The sequence below is a fragment of the Balaenoptera physalus genome (genome assembly GCF_965194825.1).
Source record: "Balaenoptera physalus genome assembly, chromosome: 2".
Lineage (NCBI taxonomy): Eukaryota > Metazoa > Chordata > Mammalia > Artiodactyla > Balaenopteridae > Balaenoptera > Balaenoptera physalus.
The window spans coordinates 120873832-120892598 of record NC_138883.1 but is presented as its reverse complement, the minus strand read 5'-3'; the positions used below and the strand labels follow the sequence as shown (position 1 = coordinate 120892598).

Genomic DNA, 18767 nt, shown 5'->3' with positions numbered 1-18767 from the left:
TCTCCTCCCGCAGGGCCAACCTCCTGGCTCCGCCCTGCCACGAAGCTGGAGAGGAGCCAATCCTGTGGCCAGGGTGCCACCCTGACCTGCCAAACCTGGCAGCGAAGGCAAGGCTGAGAGCCACCAGTACTGGTGGCCAGCCCCCAAGGCAGCTTGGCCAGAGCCCTGCAGGCCTGGCTCAAAGTCCACCCAGGACTGGGGAGCTGTAAGGCCTTCCCTGAATGACACAACTGGCCCCTCTCCAGTCAGCCCTGGGCAAGTCCTCCAGCCCAAACCGTGGTTTTTCAGATCAAGTCACACAGACTGGGGTTTTTCACAGACCCTGGACAATTAGAGGCTGGTGGCCAGGAATTCTCTTCGGCATGGTGGGTGTTTATTCCATCAGTGACGCTCAGCTCAGGAACACCTTTCTGACTCCAAGCTCCTGACTGGGGCTGCCTCCACGTTCCTCTCTGGTGTAATTTCCTCATCTCTAAAGAGACTAAAGGTGGGGCTGTACACTCTGTGAGCTGGGGAGAGCCTCAAATAAGATGAGATCCAAGGAAGCCTTCTTAAAAACAAAGTATCTTACTAACAAGTCAATAGGACACTTGCATAGAGTTGCTTAACAAGGATACCCAACAACTCTGGGAGTTAACCCCAGGTTTTGAAAGGACATCTCAGGGCAGGAGAGAAGTCTGGATCACTCCACCTCCACCCTCCACCTCAGATGCTGTGGTGCATACAGGGTGTGCCAAAGCCCTGGATTCTCAGCCCAGCTCTGTTTCTGGTTTGCTACATGGCTCCAAGCGAATCCATGGACCTGCTTCCTCACCCTGTACAGCAGGAATAATAACTCTTGTCCCCTCCGCCCCCATCCCCGTGAGGGTTGCTGGGATAGCTAATGACATAATGGAAGGGAAAGCCCTTTGAGAATGTTTCAAGGGAGACACAAACAGAAACCATCCTTATTAATAATAGATGCCTGGGGTGTTTCACTGCCTACCCACGTTCAGCACTTCTGGGGAAGGCTGCCCAGGAGATGCTCAGCTATTTCATTTGCTGCCACTGATAGTTTGATGTGGGGAGAGGGTGGTAGATGGGTGTGAGAGGACATGTGCCCTGCCCCCACCCCCCAGCCCCAATAGCCAGCCCAGGCACTGTCTGCTCCTCCTGAGCCCCTCCTGCTCATGTATCCCCACTGGTTCCCCTGTAAATAATGCCCTGGAGCCACCCCAAGTTACAGCACTGTTGTTCCCCAGACAGGAGGCACCTTATCTGCCTTCCTCTCCCTTTTCCAGTGCAAGCCAAAAACATACATTTCCATGGCATAAACTGAGTGATGAATTCATATCTGCTCTGGAGATTTTTTTTTTTTTTTTTTTTGCTCCAGCACTGAAAAGTTTAGTATTGTCTCCTGGTGAATAGTTAATTTAATTATCCGAAGAAAATGATGGAACATTTGCTGCTAAATTTATTGCAAGCTACCAAAGAGACAGGGCTGGCATAATTTTATGCAGAGCCCCAGGCTATAGCATAGGGGAGCAGGCTGCCTGTTCATCCTGAAACAAGCAAATGAAATTGACTACCCTGGAGATCAATCAGGACATTAAACACTGTGATGAATGTGGCAGAATTCTTCAGTGTCTGAGATTTACAGGGCACCTTTCACCAAGCGCTCTAGGAGCCTCCCCAACATCAATTAGGCCTCACATCTAGGTAGGCTCACCTCCACCTCCACTGCATAAAGAAGAGGCATGGGGTTCTTGGACCTGGGTTTGCTAAGTGCCACAAAAGATAGCCAGTGTGCAGACTAGCTCCAGATTCTAGTACAAAGACCCCCTACTTCCTTCAGCAAGGAACGTTTTAGAATGGAGGAATCAGGTTAAAAGGGGACTGAGGGATTGGGGTCCAGAGTGTGTCATGTTCTTGGTGCTTCTGTGCCTTGTTCACGCTGGGCCTTTTGCCTGGGATACATTTCTTTATGGGTTGATTTTGACTGGTCCTTCTGAACTCGGCTCAGCTGTCTCATCTTGCTGACCTCCACTTCAGCCTGCCCCAGTCAGGCTGGATTAGGTACATCCTCTGTGTTCCCAAAGAGGGACTCAGGATATGGCATGTGGTTGAGAGTAAACTTTGGCCTAAGGTCACCACTCACTAGCTATGAATCCTTTGGCAAGTGTTTTAAGCTCTGTAGGCTTCAGTTTTCTCAACTGGAGAATGGAGAATAATACTATACCTTGCGGGGTTATGAAGCTTAAATGAAATATAATGTCTGTAAAGCCCTCAGCACAGCATCTTGGGCATAAAAAGCTCTCAATAGTGGTTAGTCTCCATTTACCTAAGCTGTTTGATATCTGCCAACACATTCACACAGGTCAAAGCTTGAAGATTATCTTGGAAGATTACCAAGTGCAATTTGCCGTTTTACAGATGAGGAAAATGAAGGCTAAAAGGAGAAGCAATGTGGCCAGAGTACCTCTGAGACCATATCAGAACAAGGACAAGAATCCAAGGGTCCTGGTGACCAGCCCACTCAGTGCTCAGCCCTTCCTGTGGTCCCCAGGTCCCAGACCCCAATGTTCCCCGTGCAGGCCCCACGCTGGGAAGGGAAACAGCCCTCCAAGCTGGACCTGAGTACACAAAAAGGCAGCAGTAAGCTGCCTTTAACCACGTGACCAGTTGTAGTAGGCAAAGAAGCCCAGACAAGTAAAACCTCACCATGGCCTGATTGCTCACCAGTCGGGCACCAAAGAAAGTAAACGCCGGCTTCCTTCCCAATAAATTCCTAATTCCATCACACTTCCATGCTTCTAATGACAAGCTTGCTGTTTTGAGGCAGTGCAAACCAGAGGATCAAGTCCTGGAGAAGCTGGAAGATGCTGAGGGGCAGCCTGGCACGGTGCAAAGGCCAAGCTCTCCAAACCTGGAGTCAGCCTAGGTTCCACATCTCAATTACTGCCTCTGCTCGGTTACCTCTCAGCCCATTTCTTCATCCAGAAAGTAGGGGTTAATGATACCCCCTTTGGGGATCATAGTATTAGAGAAGGATATACAATGCACCTAGTAGGTTCTTAACAAGTAACATTTGCCAAAATTCTGGTTTGTGTTCTACCTCTACCATCTGCTTTGTGCCTTGGGGCAAATCACCTCTCCCGAGAGCCTGACTTCTTCACTGTTTCCTACCTTTTCCACCTCTTGGAGTAACTTATATGAAAGTGCTTTTATAAACCAAGGATTATCAGCAACTCTTCTTCATTTGGGTTTCCCACAGAATATTTTTAAAACCCTAGGGCTATACGAATTGTGGCATTATATCACCCTATATGGGCTTTTTAAAAGGTTATCAGTCAAGTCTCCTTTAGTTCAGCAACAGCTAACCAAATCCATCTGTTATAATCAATAGTGTTCTCCGGGTTTCCCAGCCTCTTAAGCACACTTTTATGTGGACCAAAACAAAAACCCCTCTTACCCCCGTGAGAGACAGTGTGAAATGCAAGCAAGCTGGCTATCCCTTTCAGAAAGACGGCAAAGAGAGCACTTATGGCTGAGGTTTCATTCAAAGCCCCCCAGCCCAGTACAGACACGCCCAGGTCCTGCCGGCAGCATGGCTCCCACTCTGTCCTGGGAGGAAGAGCCCCAGTCTCTGCCAGCCTCGCCCACGGCACCGGACCCATTTCCACAGTCTCAGGGGACCCATTCTGTACCCAAAGAGCTTTCAGCCAAACCCATCCGGGGCGTAAGGCCAGAGGATTCCTGCAACAGCCTCCTAATCACTTCCATCTTCTCCTCCTCCCTCCATCCGTCCTGAACACACTGCCAGGTTATTTTATTCCTCTAGGTTATGTTATTCCTCCAGATCAGGTTACAGGCCTTCCTCTACATATGTCGATATCTCCCTGTTGCCGGGAGGGTGCTTCTTAAGACCTGTTCAGGTGGCAGGGCCTCAGGACGTCATGCAGCTATTTGTGGAACATTCTGGATATACTGACATGTTTAATTCTAACATACAAACAAGGAACAGAACAACCAGCAGAGAGCATTTTTAAGTATTCAACACATGTCCACTAAACAAAAGCTGTGGAGGGTGAGTGGCTGCTGACCTCCTTAGTTAATATCTATTTGCTACCTGTTCATTCACTTTGGAATCTGCTTATATTAAGACGACGTAGCAGCAACCAAACTTTTAGAAAAACGTATGCAAGAAAGACTTAGATTGGGAAATTCTATTATTTTTTTCCTGCAAATCAGGAAAAGACCTTTCACAGTACCATCCCCCCACCAGCTCCTGAAATGGCAGTATTCCTTGAGGGCAAAGTTTGAGAACCACTGACCAATAAGGAAAAAGGACAAACTCCTCAGCCTATCAATGTCCTCTGCAATCTGGCCTTAACTACCTACCACCCTCAACCCCTTTCCTGACGCCCTGTGTTCCCACCCGTCACTGCCCCAAGCATCCACGTGAGCCCTTATCTGTTCTACTTCTGCCCCACATGCTAATATTAATGCCTCCACGCCCAAGGAATAACCACAGCTGGCCCACTGAGGGAGCGCTCCCTGTATGCGCGGACTACATGCTATCTGCTTTTCTAATCACTTGGGTCTCATCTCATCTTCCCTGGTAGCTGCAGATCTTGAGGGCAGGGGCTGTGCCTCTAACAGCTTGTGTTCTCAGAGCCCAGGAGGAAGCTCTTCTCCCTGTCAGGACCACACGCGACTTCAGGGCAGTGGCTGGGCCAGACTTCCAGGTGTTTGCACAGCTGGCGGGTGAACCAGGGAACCCAGAAGGGAATATGTCCCACAGTACTGCTGAGAGACCGTGGGACCAGGGGCAAAGCTGGGTTCTGTACTTTCTCAACTACTGGAAAGCTGAGACCAGGGCCCTCACTGGGCCTCAGTCCATAGAGTAAGGAGTTGTTCGCTTGATCTAAATGGCCTCAAGGACCTACTCAGCTCTGCCCTCACAGGGCTGCCTTTCTACATGCGTACTTTTGCTCTCTCAGGGACTTCGGGTTCTGCCTAATTAACCAAATTCCCAGGGGCTGTATGAGGTTAACCAAAGACGTCAAAAAACTAGGGGGAATAGAAAGCTACTCCTAACTCCTTTCCCCACGCTGCTTCCAGAGCTACTGCTCTGAGTCCTCAAGCCAGAGGCAGGGGCAGTCATTTGGAACTGACAGCTTGGTTTCCAACAAAACATAAGGAAAAAAGGGGCACGTCAAATTGCATCTTCTGGCATATATGGTAGTTTTAACAATTTGCCCCCATCTCACACAATTGCCTTTTTAAGGTAAACTTTAAGTGGGCACTTAGAGGGGCTTCTGAGTTGAACAAACTCCTGCTGGAAAGACAAGCCCAGAACACTGACTCTTCTCCTCAACTAGGATCCTGAGGATGTGCCCTGCCCACCCAGCACCAAGCACTGAGTGCCCTTTACCTGAGGCTACTGTGCAGCGACTCCCTGTTCCTTGAGCCGAAGTGAGGCAGAGTCACATACTGGTGAAGCCACTGCTCTGAAGCCAAACTTCCTGGTTTCAAATCCTGGCTCTCATTTATAAGCTGTCTGAATTTGGGCAAGTTATATAACCTCTTTGTGCCTCAGCTTCCTCATCTGTAAAACAGGGATGATAATAATAGCATCTATCTTACAGGGTATTGTGAGGACTGAAGGGGTTTAATATATGCCAAGCGTTAGAATGGTGCCTGACACATAGTAAGCGTCATACTTAATGCTATTATGATGCTGATGAGTTGTACCCAGTAAATTAAGTGAACAGCTGCTTGGAGCTGGGGCAAGGCAGTCATGTTAGGAGGGAGCCAAAAGGGAGAAAGACCAACCAGTTCAACCCTGAGGCTAGGAGCCACACAGAGATACCAGCTGGGATGGTTCTCTGTGAGCCAGCACACCCTATATACACTGGGGGTACCTCTGCAGCCATCACCTTTGCTGTCTCTCCTCTCCCCCAGTTACTGTGTCCAATAGGGATGAGGAGTAAATGGAGAAGGCAATGAGCAAGGTTAGCTTTCTTTGGAAGAGCCCCAAAGACAGCAACAAGATACGAGAACTACTTTTGCAAGGGTGATTCAAACCATGTGGCCTTGGACAAGTCACTTTACCTCCTTCACTTCTTCTCTGTGCCTCAGTATCCCTATCTGTCCAAGGGGTGTGAACCTGATGATCATTCAGCTCTGCATTCTAGGATTCTACAGCTCTAGCAGAGCATCACTTTGATGCTCCTCTCATTAAAAGAAGGCAGAAATGCCAGTGTCTCACAGCAAGTGATTATGACACATCAAAAAGGTTTCAACTAGTCAGTCCCAGGCTGGCCACACAAAGGGACTGGCTGGCCCCTCTGCTCCCTCCCCTAATGTATCACCAGTCACTTCCCATCTCTTCCCTGCCGTCTTCCTTGTCAACTACTATACCTTCTGCAGATTGGCTTCAGGGTTGCAGCTCTCTTCATTCAACTTGCCTGCTGACTCCTGGCCTTTCTATGACCCCAGATACCTGCCCACGCCTTCCTGCAGGCTTGACCAAAGCCTCACCAGCCTCTGTTCTGTGGGCTGCACTCACACCAGCTTCTGGCCTCTTGCGACACTCTCAACCTCAGCCATGCCCTAGGGCAGCAGAGGGAGAGTGCCAGAGCTCACCACACATGTGGCCAACGCACATGCCTGGCTGCTTTCTAAGACAGCCCAAAGGAAGCCACCAGGAGGGTGAAAGAAAAGCCAGAGCATTCTCTGAGCAGGACTTTAAACATTTACAATAATATCAAACTATCTGTTAGCATAAGAGGCCATACTGTCTCAAAGCAGCCCCTCCTTCTTCACTTCCCTCTCTTTTATAGACACAAAGTCCTATCAGTCCTATGACAAAACCTTAAAATGAAATGGAAAATTAAATTAACTTCAGCCAACTAAATATATTCAGCAGGTTCAGGTTTAAGTCAGGTCTGCTTTTGACACATAAGCTATGATTTTCAGAAGACTGGAATATATTTAAGATAATATCCATGCTTTGTGGCCATGCTTTTTTAACTCTCAATTTGCCAATCTAGTTCCCTTATCTTAACAACTAGATTATGTTGATTAGGCTGGTGGCAACATTCATGTTTACAATTTTGCCTAAAACACAGAGCCTTCCATGAACAACACAGGCAAAGATAAAATAATAAATTAACTTTCACTCCTGTTTTTCAATTTTCTCTCTTCCTTTACAAAGATAGGCATATTTCTGGTAATAGTTTTAAAGCTGTGGAAAGGCTTTATTATATATTTTATTACAGAACTAGAAAATTTCAAAAAATAACTGTTTGGAACCACAAATAATTAAAAAGAAACATAATAATAACCCCATAAAAAAGCATTCTGGTGCCTGTTAGAATTTTTCCTCAAATTACAAAATGTAGCTCTCCACACTTTCCAATGATTGTTATGTTAGCCATGAATTTCTATGATTTCAGCTGAATATACTTTGATACAATTTTCCTTCTTAAGACATGGTCATGGCTCATTTTTTCTTCAATAGTTCTGTCATTTCAGGAATAACCTGCAAATTAAAAAAAATAAAAGTAATTAAGCAACTTGAGTCTTCATTGTGATATGGTCACAGCTCCTTAAGAAGTAAAAAGAGGCCAAAAGAAACAATGTGAATCACTATGGAGGTACAAAGTGCCCCCTTCTCTCCCCCACCCAGGAACTCCCTGTTTGCCCATAGTCTCTCTTCCCATCCATGGGGAAACTATAAACCTTGGGAGGGAGAGGTCACCTGGGACACATGGCTGGCAGGGCCAAAGCCCACTCATGGCCTAGGAGCCTTTCTGACACAACCCCAAACCTCAGAAAGGCACCACAGAAAATAGGAAGTCCAACTTTTCTCTGTGCTGAGAATAGTGTATATTTTTTACCTTCGTGTTTCCTAGCATTCTTCCTTCCCTCACTGCATTCCTGCCCTTCCTTCAAAGTCCACACCAGAGTCTCTTGCTTAGTCATGACTCCTGTCAACCTCCTCTAGTACTTGTTTTCTCATTGTTCATTCATTCATTCATCATTCATTTAACAAACACTGCGGCTGTTGTTCCTCAGCACATGTTACTATCTTCTGGCACGTAAAAATGAGCTGCATGCTGAACACTACCCATCATCACTCTTTATTAAAATCAAGGCCTTGTGCTGATGCAGTGGTTGGTCAGCAGACACAGTAAGAAACCACAGTGAGGGAAACTGACCGAGTTGGCTCCCACCTTAAAAAGGATTAATTACTAACCCTTGGTCTTGGCAGTTTAGTGGCTGCAACTGGAGCTTTTGGTGTGGAGCTGCTTTGTAACAGCCTGGACAACAGAGGAGGGCTACGTGTGGGGACTGCAGGGGAATGTCACACAGAGCCCACCTAAAAACTAGCTGAGCTACTCGTGTAAAATATCAATTACTCAGTCTTCCAAGGGGCTGTCGACTGCCCTAGCTCACAAAGATCCCAGCTGAACTCGCCACTGATGAATATAGCCTCTCAATTATTTAAGAGAGTTACATTTCCATTAGGTGGAAATAATGTGTTCGTACAAAATTTATTAAGGAAATTGTTGACATGTTGTTCCTTCCGAATGTCACTTTGTCTCCAGCCTATTAAAAGGCCCATGTTTACCATGGAGCCAGGAGGCATTAGCTCAGGGGCAGCATTAAGTGCTGGCACCATTTCTCCCAGCTTTTCTCCGTGGAGAGACCATGAGCTTATGCCAGTCACACAGATGACATGCTAAATGAGCTTCATGTGGGACCTACGTGTTTCATGAAAAATAGGCTAGAGCCCAACTGCTTTTAAATAAAACATTAATTTGGTTTAGAACAGTTTTTAAAAACCTTACAGAATGTCCCCCTGCCACACTCCCCAAAAAAGAGTTGAAGGGTCTTTCTCTCTCCATCCTCTACATCCTTTTTATTAGATCAACCTCAGACTTTCCAAGCATACCACACAATGCCTTAGTTAGGAAAAAGAACATGTCAACTCAGTTTACTGAGTATCTTGATGGTCTTAGCACACTGAAAGATCTGGATTCTTACTTTTATTCTATTTTAGATACTGCAGAGGCAGTTCCCTATTCAGTAAGACCAAATGAGAGTGAATTTATGTTTAAAATACGATAATCTACTGATATAAGTCACAGCACAACTATATTTCACTCATTTACCTAGTATTTCCTCAGGATAAGCACTATGGGAGATAAAGAAGTTCAGGCCTGATTCCTGGCCATGAGGAGTTCCACTCACTATTTGGAGAGAAGAGCCAGAGGCCTATGAACAACCCGGTTAGAAATGTGCTCATCTTCCACTGTAATGTAAGAGGATGAGAAGAACGGCACTAAAAGCTCCAAATTCAGGAGTCCTGAGGAAAGCTGAGACTGGTGCGGACTAAGAAAAATCAGGACATTACCATGGAGAAGAAAAAGATACTGAGCAAAAAAATAAGGAGGCAAACAGAGATAAACAATGCAGGTTCCAGAGACAGTAAAGGGATTAGAATGACTCCAGTGAATGACTATGCTGGGAAGAGGTGAAAAAGGTTTAAAAAGACAGGAGGTATGCCAAGTCTAATCAATGAGAACACAATAGTCTCTCCAATGGAGATGGACAACTGGATATCCACACATACAAAAGAATGACGTTGGACCTTCGCCTCACACCATATACAAAAATTAATTCAACATGGATCCACAACCTAATTATAAGAGCGAAAACCATAAGACTCTTGGATCATGACAACGGATTCTTAGATATGACATCCAAAACCTAAGCAACAAAAGAAAAAAATAGATGAACTGGCCTTTATCAAAATTAAAACCTTTTGTCATCAAAGGACATTATCAAGAAAGTGAAAAGACAACCTACAAAATGGGAGAAAATACTTAGAAATCATATGTCTGACAAGGGTTTAACATCCAGAATATATGAAGAAATCTTACAACTCAGCAACAAAAAGACAAACAATTCAATTAAAAAATGGACAAAGGGGAGGGATTAACCAAGATGGCGGAGTAGAAGGACGTGCTCTCACTCCCTCTTCCGAGAGCACCAGAATCAAAACTGGCTGCTGGACAATCATTGACAGGAGGACCCTGGACTTCACCAAGGAGGATACCCCACGTCCAAGGACAGAGGAGAAGCCACAGTGAGACGGTAGGAGGGGCGCAATCAGAGTAAAATCAAATCCCATAACTGCTGGGTGGGTGACTCACAGACTGGCGAACACTTATACCACAGAAGTCCACCCACTGGAGTGAAGGTTCTGAGCCCCACGTCAGGCTTCCCAACCTGGGGGTCCGGCTACGGGAGGAAGAATTCCTAGAGAATCAGACTTTGAAGCCTAGTGGGAATTGACTGCAGAACTTTGACAGGACTGGGGGAAACAGAGACGCCACTCTTGGAGGGCACACACAAAGTAATGTGTGCATCGGGACCCAGGGGAAGGAGCAGTGACCCTGGGGGAGACTGAACCAGACCTACCTGCTGGTGTTGGGGGGTCTCCTGCAGGGGCGAGTGGTGGCTCTGTTTCACCGGGGGGATAAGGACACTGGCAGCCGAGGTTCTGGGAAGTTCTCCTTGCCGTGAGCCCTCCCAGAGTCTGCCATTAACCCCACCAAAGAGCACGGGTAGGCTCCAGTGTTGGGTTGCCTCAGGCAAAACAACCAACAGGGAGGGAACCCAGCCCCACCCATCGACAGTCAAGTGGATTAAGGTTTTACTGAGCTCTGACCGCCACAGCAACAGGGAGGGAACCCAGCCCCACCCATCAACAGTCAAGGGGATTAAGGTTTTACTGAGCTCTGACCGCCACAGCAACAGTCAGCTCTACCCACCACCAGAGCCTCCCATCAAGCCTCTTAGATAGCCTCAACCACCAGAGGGCAGAGAGCAGAAGCAAGAAAAACTACAATCCTGCAGCCTGCGGACCAAAAACCACAGTTACAGAAAGATAGACAAGATGAAAAGGCAGAGGGCTATATACCAGATGAAGGAACAAGAAAAAACCCCAGAAAAACAACTAAATGAAGTGGAGATAGGCAACCTTCCAGAGAAAGAATTCAGAATAATGATAGTGAAGATGATCCAGGACCTCGGAATAAGAATGGAGGCAAAGATTGAGAAGATGCAAGAAATGATTAACAAAGACCTAGAAGAATTAAAGAACAAACAAACAGAGATGACCAATACAATAACTGAAATGAAAACTACACTAGAAGTAATCAATAGCAGAATAACTGAGGCAGAAGAACGGATAAGTGACCTGGAAGACAGAATGGTGGAATTCACTGCTGCGGAACAGACTAAAGAAAAAAGAATGAAAAGAAATGAAGACAGCCTAAGAGACCTCTGGGACAACATTAAACGCAACAACATTCGCATTATAGGGGTCCCAGAAGGAGAAGAGAGAGAGAAAGGACCAGAGAAAATATTTGAAGAGGTTATAGTCGAAAACTTCCCTAACATGGGAAAGGAGATAGCCACCCAAGTCCAGGAAGCGCAGAGAGTCCCATACAGAATAAACCCAAGGAGAAACACGCCGAGACACATAGTAATCAAAGTGGCAAAAATTAAAGACAAAGAAAAATTATTGAAAGCAGCAAGGGAAAAACGACAAATAACATACAAGGGAACTCCCATAAGGTTAACAGCTGATTTCTCAGCAGAAACTCTGCAAGCCAGAAGGGAGTGGCATGATATACTTAAAGTGATGAAAGGGAAGAACCTACAACCAAGATTACTCTACCCGGCAAGGATCTCATTTAGATTTGATGGAGAAATCAAAAGCTTTACAGACAAGCAAAAGCTAAGAGAATTCAGCACCACCAAACCAGCTCTACAACAAATGCTAAAGGAACTTCTCTAAGTGGGAAAAACAAGAGAAGAAAAGGACCTACAAAAACAAACCCAAAACAATTAAGAAAATGGTCATAGGAACATACATATCGATAATTACCTTAAACGTGAATGGATTAAACGCCCCAACCAAAAGACATAGACTGGCTGAATGGATACAAAAACAGGACCCATATATATGCTGTCTACAAGAGACCCACTTTAGACCTAGGGACACATACAGACTGAAAGTTAGGGGATGGAAAAAGATATTCCATGCAAATGGAAATCAAAAGAAAGCTGGAGTAGCTATACTCATATCAGATAAAATAGACTTTAAAGTAAAGAATGTTACAAGAGACAAGGAAGGACACTACATAATGATCCAGGGATCAATCCAAGAAGAAGATATAACAATTATAAATATATATGCACCCAACATAGGAGCACCTCAATACATAAGGCAACTGCTAACAGCTATAAAAGAGGAAATCGACAGTAACACAATAATAGTGGGGGACTTTAACACTTCACTTACACCAATGGACAGATCATCCAAAATGAAAATAAATAAGGAAACAGAAGCTTTAAATGACACAATAGACCAGATAGATTTAATTGATATATATAGGACATTCCATCCAAAAACAGCAGATTACACATTCTTCTCAAGTGCGCACGGAACATTCTCCAGGATAGATCACATCTTGGGTCACAAATCAAGCCTCAGTAAATTTAAGAAAATTGAAATCATACCAAGCATCTTTTCTGACCACAACGCTATGAGATTAGAAATGAATTACAGGGAAAAAAACGTAAAAAAGACAAACACATGGAGGCTAAACAATACGTTACTAAATAACCAAAAGATCACTGAAGAAATCAAAGAGGAAATAAAAAAATACCTAGAGACAAATGACAATGAAAACACGACGACCCAAAACCTATGGGATGCAGCAAAAGCGGTTCTAAGAGGGAAGTTTATAGCTATACAAGCCTACCTAAAGAAACAAGAAAAATCTCAAGTAAACAATCTAACCTTACACCTAAAGAAACTAGAGAAAGAAGAACAAACAAAACCCAAAGTTAGCAGAAGGAAAGAAATCATAAAGATCAGAGCAGAAATAAATGAGATAGAAACAAAGAAAACAATAGCAAAGATCAATAAAACTAAAAGTTGGTTCTTTGAGAAGATAAACAAAATTGATAAGCCATTAGCCAGACTCATCAAGAAAAAGAGGGAGAGGACTCAAATCAATAAAATCAGAAATGAAAAAGGAGAAGTTACAACAGACACTGCAGAAATACAAAACATCCTAAGAGACTACTATAAGCAACTTTATGCCAATAAAATGGACAACCTGGAAGAAATGGACAAATTCTTAGAAAGGTATAACCTTCCAAGACTGAATCAGGAAGAAACAGAAAATATAAACAGACCAATCACAAGTAATGAAATTGAAACTGTGATTAAAAATCTTCCAACAAACAAAAGTCCAGGACCAGATGGCTTCACAGGGGAATTCTATCAAACATTTAGAGAAGAGCTAACACCCATCCTTCTCAAACTCTTCCAAAAAATTGCAGAGGAAGGAACACTCCCAAACTCATTCTATGAGGCCACCATCACCCTGATACCAAAACCAGACAAAGACACTACAAAAAAAGAAAATTACAGACCAATATCACTGATGAATATAGATGCAAAAATCCTCAACAAAATACTAGCAAACAGAATCCAACAACACATTAAAAGGATCATACACCACGATCAAGTGGGATTTATCCCAGGGATGCAAGGATTCTTCAATATACGCAAATCAATCAATGTGATACACCATATTAACAAACTGAAGAATAAAAACCATATGATCATCTCAATAGATGCAGAAAAAGCTTTTGACAAAATTCAACACCCATTTATGATAAAAACTCTCCAGAAAGTGGGCATAGAGGGAACCTACCTCAACATAATAAAGGCCATATATGACAAACCCACAGCAAACATCATTCTCAATGGTGAAAAACTGAAAGCATTTCCTCTAAGATCAGGAACGAGACAAGGATGTCCACTCTCACCACTATTATTCAACATAGTTCTGGAAGTCCTAGCCACGGCAATCAGAGAAGAAAAAGAAATAAAAGGAATACAAATTGGAAAAGAGGAAGTAAAACTGTCACTGTTTGCGGATGACATGATACTATACATAGAGAATCCTAAAACTGCCACCAGAAAACTGCTAGAGCTAATTAATGAATATGGTAAAGTTGCAGGATACAAAATTAATGCACAGAAATCTCTTGCATTCCTATACACTAATGATGAAAAATCTGAAAGAGAAATTATGGAAACACTCCCATTTACCATTGCAACAAAAAGAATAAAATACCTAGGAATAAACCTACCTAGGGAGACAAAAGACCTGTATGCAGAAAACTATAAGACACTGATGAAAGAAATTAAAGATGATACCAACAGATGGAGAGATATACCATGTTCTTGGATTGGAAGAATCAACATTGTGAAAATGAGTATACTACCCAAAGCAATCTACAGATTCAATGCAATCCCTATCAAATTACCAATGGCATTTTTTACGGAGCTAGAACAAATCATCTTAAAATTTGTATGGAGACACAAAAGACCCCGAATAGCCAAAGCAGTCTTGAGGCAAAAAAATGGAGCTGGAGGAATCAGACTCCCTGACTTCAGACTATACTACAAAGCTACAGTAATCAAGACAATATGGTACTGGCACAAAAACAGAAACATAGATCAATGGAACAAGATAGAAAGCCCAGAGATTAACCCACGCACCTATGGTCAACTAATCTATGACAAAGGAGGCAAAGATATACAATGGAGAAAAGACAGTCTCTTCAATAAGTGGTGCTGGGAAAACTGGACAGCTACATGTAAAAGAATGAAATTAGAATACTCCCTAACACCATACACAAAAATAAACTCAAAATGGATTAGAGACCTAAATATAAGACTGGACACTATAAAACTCTTAGAGGAAAACATAGGAAGAACACTCTTTGACATAAATCACAGCAAGATCTTTTTTGATCCACCTCCTAGAGTAATGGAAATAAAAACAAAAATAAACAAGTGGGACCTAATGAAACTTCAAAGTTTTTGCACAGCAAAGGAAACCATAAACAAGACGAAAAGACAACCCTCAGAATGGGAGAAAATATTTGCAAATGAATCAACGGACAAAGGATTAATCTCCAAAATATATAAACAGCTCATTCAGCTCAATATCAAAGAAACAAACACCCCAATCCAAAAAAGGGCAGAAGACCTAAATAGACATTTCTCCAAAGAACACATACAGACGGCCACGAAGCACATGAAAAGCTGCTCAACATCACTAATTATTAGAGAAATGCAAATCAAAACTACAATGAGGTATCACCTCACTCCTGTTAGAATGGGGATCATCAGAAAATCTACAAACAACAAATGCTGGAGAGGGTGTGGAGAAAAGGGAACCCTCTTGCACTGTTGGTGGGAATGTAAATTGATACAGCCACTCTGGAGAACAATATGGAGGTTCCTTAAAAAACTAAAAATAGAATTACCATATGACCCAGCAATCCCACTACTGGGCATATACCCAGAGAAAACCGTAATTCAAAAAGACACATGCACCCGAATGTTCATTGCAGCACTATTTACAATAGCCAGGCCATGGAAGCAACCTAAATGCCCATCAACAGACGAATGGATAAAGAAGATGTGGTACATATATACAATGGAATATTACTCAGCCATAAAAAGGAACGAAATTGAGTCATTTGTTGAGACGTGGATGGATCTAGAGACTGTCATACAGAGTGAAGTAAGTCAGAAAGAGAAAAACAAATATCATATATTAATGCATGTATGTGGAACCTAGAAAAATGATACAGATGAGCCAGTTTGCAGGGCAGAAGTTGAGACACAGATGTAGAGAATGGACATATGGACACCAAGGGGGGAAAACTGCGGTGAGGTGGGGATGGTGGTGTGCTGAATTGGGCGATTGGGATTGGCATGTATACACTGATATGTATAAAATTGATGCCTAATAAGAACCTGCAGTATAAAAAAACAAACAAAACAACTAATACTAAACTTTCATTGGGTTATTTGTATGGAAACATGTTAATATAAATGTTTCAGACATTACATGAAATTCCTAAAAATCTTATATTTGTATTTGTATGGAAATATGTATGGAAATATGTTAATATAAACGTTTCAGACATTACATGAAATTTCTAAAAATCTTATATTTGTATTTGTATGGAAATATGTATGGAAATATGTTAATATAAATGTTTCAGACATTACATGAAATTTCTAAAAATCTTATATGTTCTGGTATAATGTTATAAGTCATAATCCTAGTTATTACTTTAAAATGTATATCTCAGAAATAACTAATTTTCTTGTCAACTGCATTATTATGAACTTTCATCAAATCTTTTACCGTGGTCATTTTTAAGTCTTTTGTCATTTACAGACAGTTCTGGGTGTACTCTGATGATTTTGCAAATATGTTCCTATAAAAGGGTTTCATCTTCAAGAAATTCATGGAAAAGACTCTGACAAGTACAGGTTTCTGGTAACTGACTGTACTGCTGAACTGAATGAATAAGCATTTTCAGAACTCTGATGAAAAACTGATGAACTCATAAAAGTGCTAACAAAAGATCAAGATGAAAAAAAACAATTAATTACATGGGACTGAGTGAACTGATGAGGATGAGTATAATTTTTGTGACTTTCTGTCTGAATTAAAAAAAAAAAAAAATCCCACAAGGACTCAGAGGCAAAGAATATACAAATCAATTTTCACTGCAAAGTAAAGGAGCTGTTACAGTGGAGGATTACTGGACTGAATGTCAATATTATGACATAGTATGAGTGTGTTTCATGTTTGGTAATTGCAATCATTGTTGCTTTTGTTGTGGTCATCCATGTACAATGCTTGGTGTCAGTCTATTTATCTCTTGTAAAAATAAAATACAGTGTGTGTGTGTGAAAAAAAAAAAAAAAAATGGACAAAGGACTTGGATAAACATTTCTCTAAAGAAGATATACAAATGGCCAAAAAGCACACACGAAAAATGCTCAATATCACTGGTCATCAGAAAAATGCAAATCAAAACCACAATGAGATACCACTTCACAACCATTAGGATGGCTATAATAAAAGACAGTAACAAGTGTAAGCCAGTGTATGGAGAAACTGGGGCCCTTGTATATTTGGTAGGAATGTAAAATGAGGCAGCCACTTTGTAAAACAGTCTGACAGTTCTTCAAAATGTTAAACATAGAGTTATAAAGTAAACCAGCAATTCCATTCCTAGATATATATCCAAACAAGATGAATCAGTGCACAAAAACTCATACATGAATGCTCATGGCAGCATTACTTACAACAGACAAAACGTGGAAACAACTCAAAAGTCTATCAACTGATGAATGGATAAACAGATTGTGGCATATCCATATGATGGCTATTACTTGGCAATAAAAAGGAATAAAGTGCTGATACATGCTACAACATGGTGAACCTTTAAAACATTATGCTAAGAAGCCAGCCACAAAAGACCATATATTACATGATTCTATATCCAAGACTGGCAAATGTACAGAGACACAAAGTAGATTAGTTGTTGCCAGGGGCTGGGGAGAATGTGAATAGGGAGTGGCTGCTAATGGGTATGGGGTTTCCTCAGTGTGATGAAGATGTTCCAGAATTAGACAGTAGTGATGGCTGCATAACTCTGTGAATATACTAAAAAAAAACCCCACCGAACTGTACATTTTAAAAGTGTAAATTTTACAGTATATGAATTACATCTCAGTAAAGCTATTATATTAAGAAAAAAACAAAGACCCCAAACTATCAGTCAGGTGGTGCCCTCTGCCCTATCACTCTAACTCTGATTATGATATTTACCATTTATTAAGCACCTACTATGTAAATGTATGGTAGGAAATACAAACAGGTAGGCTAATATTTAACATAGACTATACTAGGTGCAGTATAATCTCATTTAATTCTCATTACAAGGTAGTGTAATATTTATATTATCTATGAGAAAGCTTATATTCAGAGAGATTAAATAACTTGGCTAAGATACTTTAATTAGTATGTGCCCAAGACAGAATATGAAACAAAGCTCATAATTACCATACCATGTTATTTCTGTCACATGAAGAAAAAAAAAAAAACTTGTCCTAACTCATATGATTGTTGGAGGGTAAAGTAAAAGGATGAATATAAGAAAATAAAATGTTATGCATATACATTTTTACTCCAGACATGATGAAATTTGGTGGACACAGTATCCCTTAGAGAATTATTAGTCTAATAGCCATATACACTTGTTATGTGTGATACAGTTTGAAATTTTTAATTTTTAAACAAAAATTTGATCTAAAAACGCCCTTTTTACACAGCTATTATTTGACTTATGATGTTATTTTAAGATCATAATCCCAAATAGATAATAATTTTCATTCATCATTTGCATACTTGTATTTTTAAAGTTGTTATACCTTTAAATATTTGATTTTTTTTAAAAATTAATTAATTAATTAATTAATTTGGCTGTGTTGGGTCTTCGTTTCTGCGCGAGGGCCTTCTCTAGTTGCAGCAAGCGGGGGCCACTCTTCATCGCAGTGCGCGGGCCTCTCACCATCGCGGCCTCTCTTGTTGCGGAGCACAGGCTCCAGACGCGCAGGTTCAGTAGTTGTGGCGCACGGGCTTAGTTACTCCGCAGCATGTGGGATCTTCCCAGACCAGGGCTCGAACCCGTGTCCCCTGCATTAGCAGGCAGATTCTCAACCACTGTGCCACCAGGGAAGCCCCTAAATATTTGATTTTTAAAGAGAGGGTGGCTCCAGTGAGAAGTATATTCACTGAGCCACC

The 18767-nt window shown here is 42.2% G+C and overlaps 1 protein-coding gene across 1 annotated transcript in view; it reads right to left on the bottom strand.

Moving 5' to 3' along the window:
* Window positions 1-7220: 7220 nt before the first annotated feature.
* ETFA (electron transfer flavoprotein subunit alpha) overlaps window positions 7221-18767 on the bottom strand; it is a 92858-nt gene continuing 81311 nt past the window's right edge. Inside the window, exon 12 of the mRNA XM_082452687.1 lies at window positions 7221-7528. Coding sequence (XP_082308813.1) covers window positions 7490-7528 — 39 coding nt within the window. The 3' untranslated portion in view covers window positions 7221-7489. The remainder of the gene's footprint in view (window positions 7529-18767) is intronic.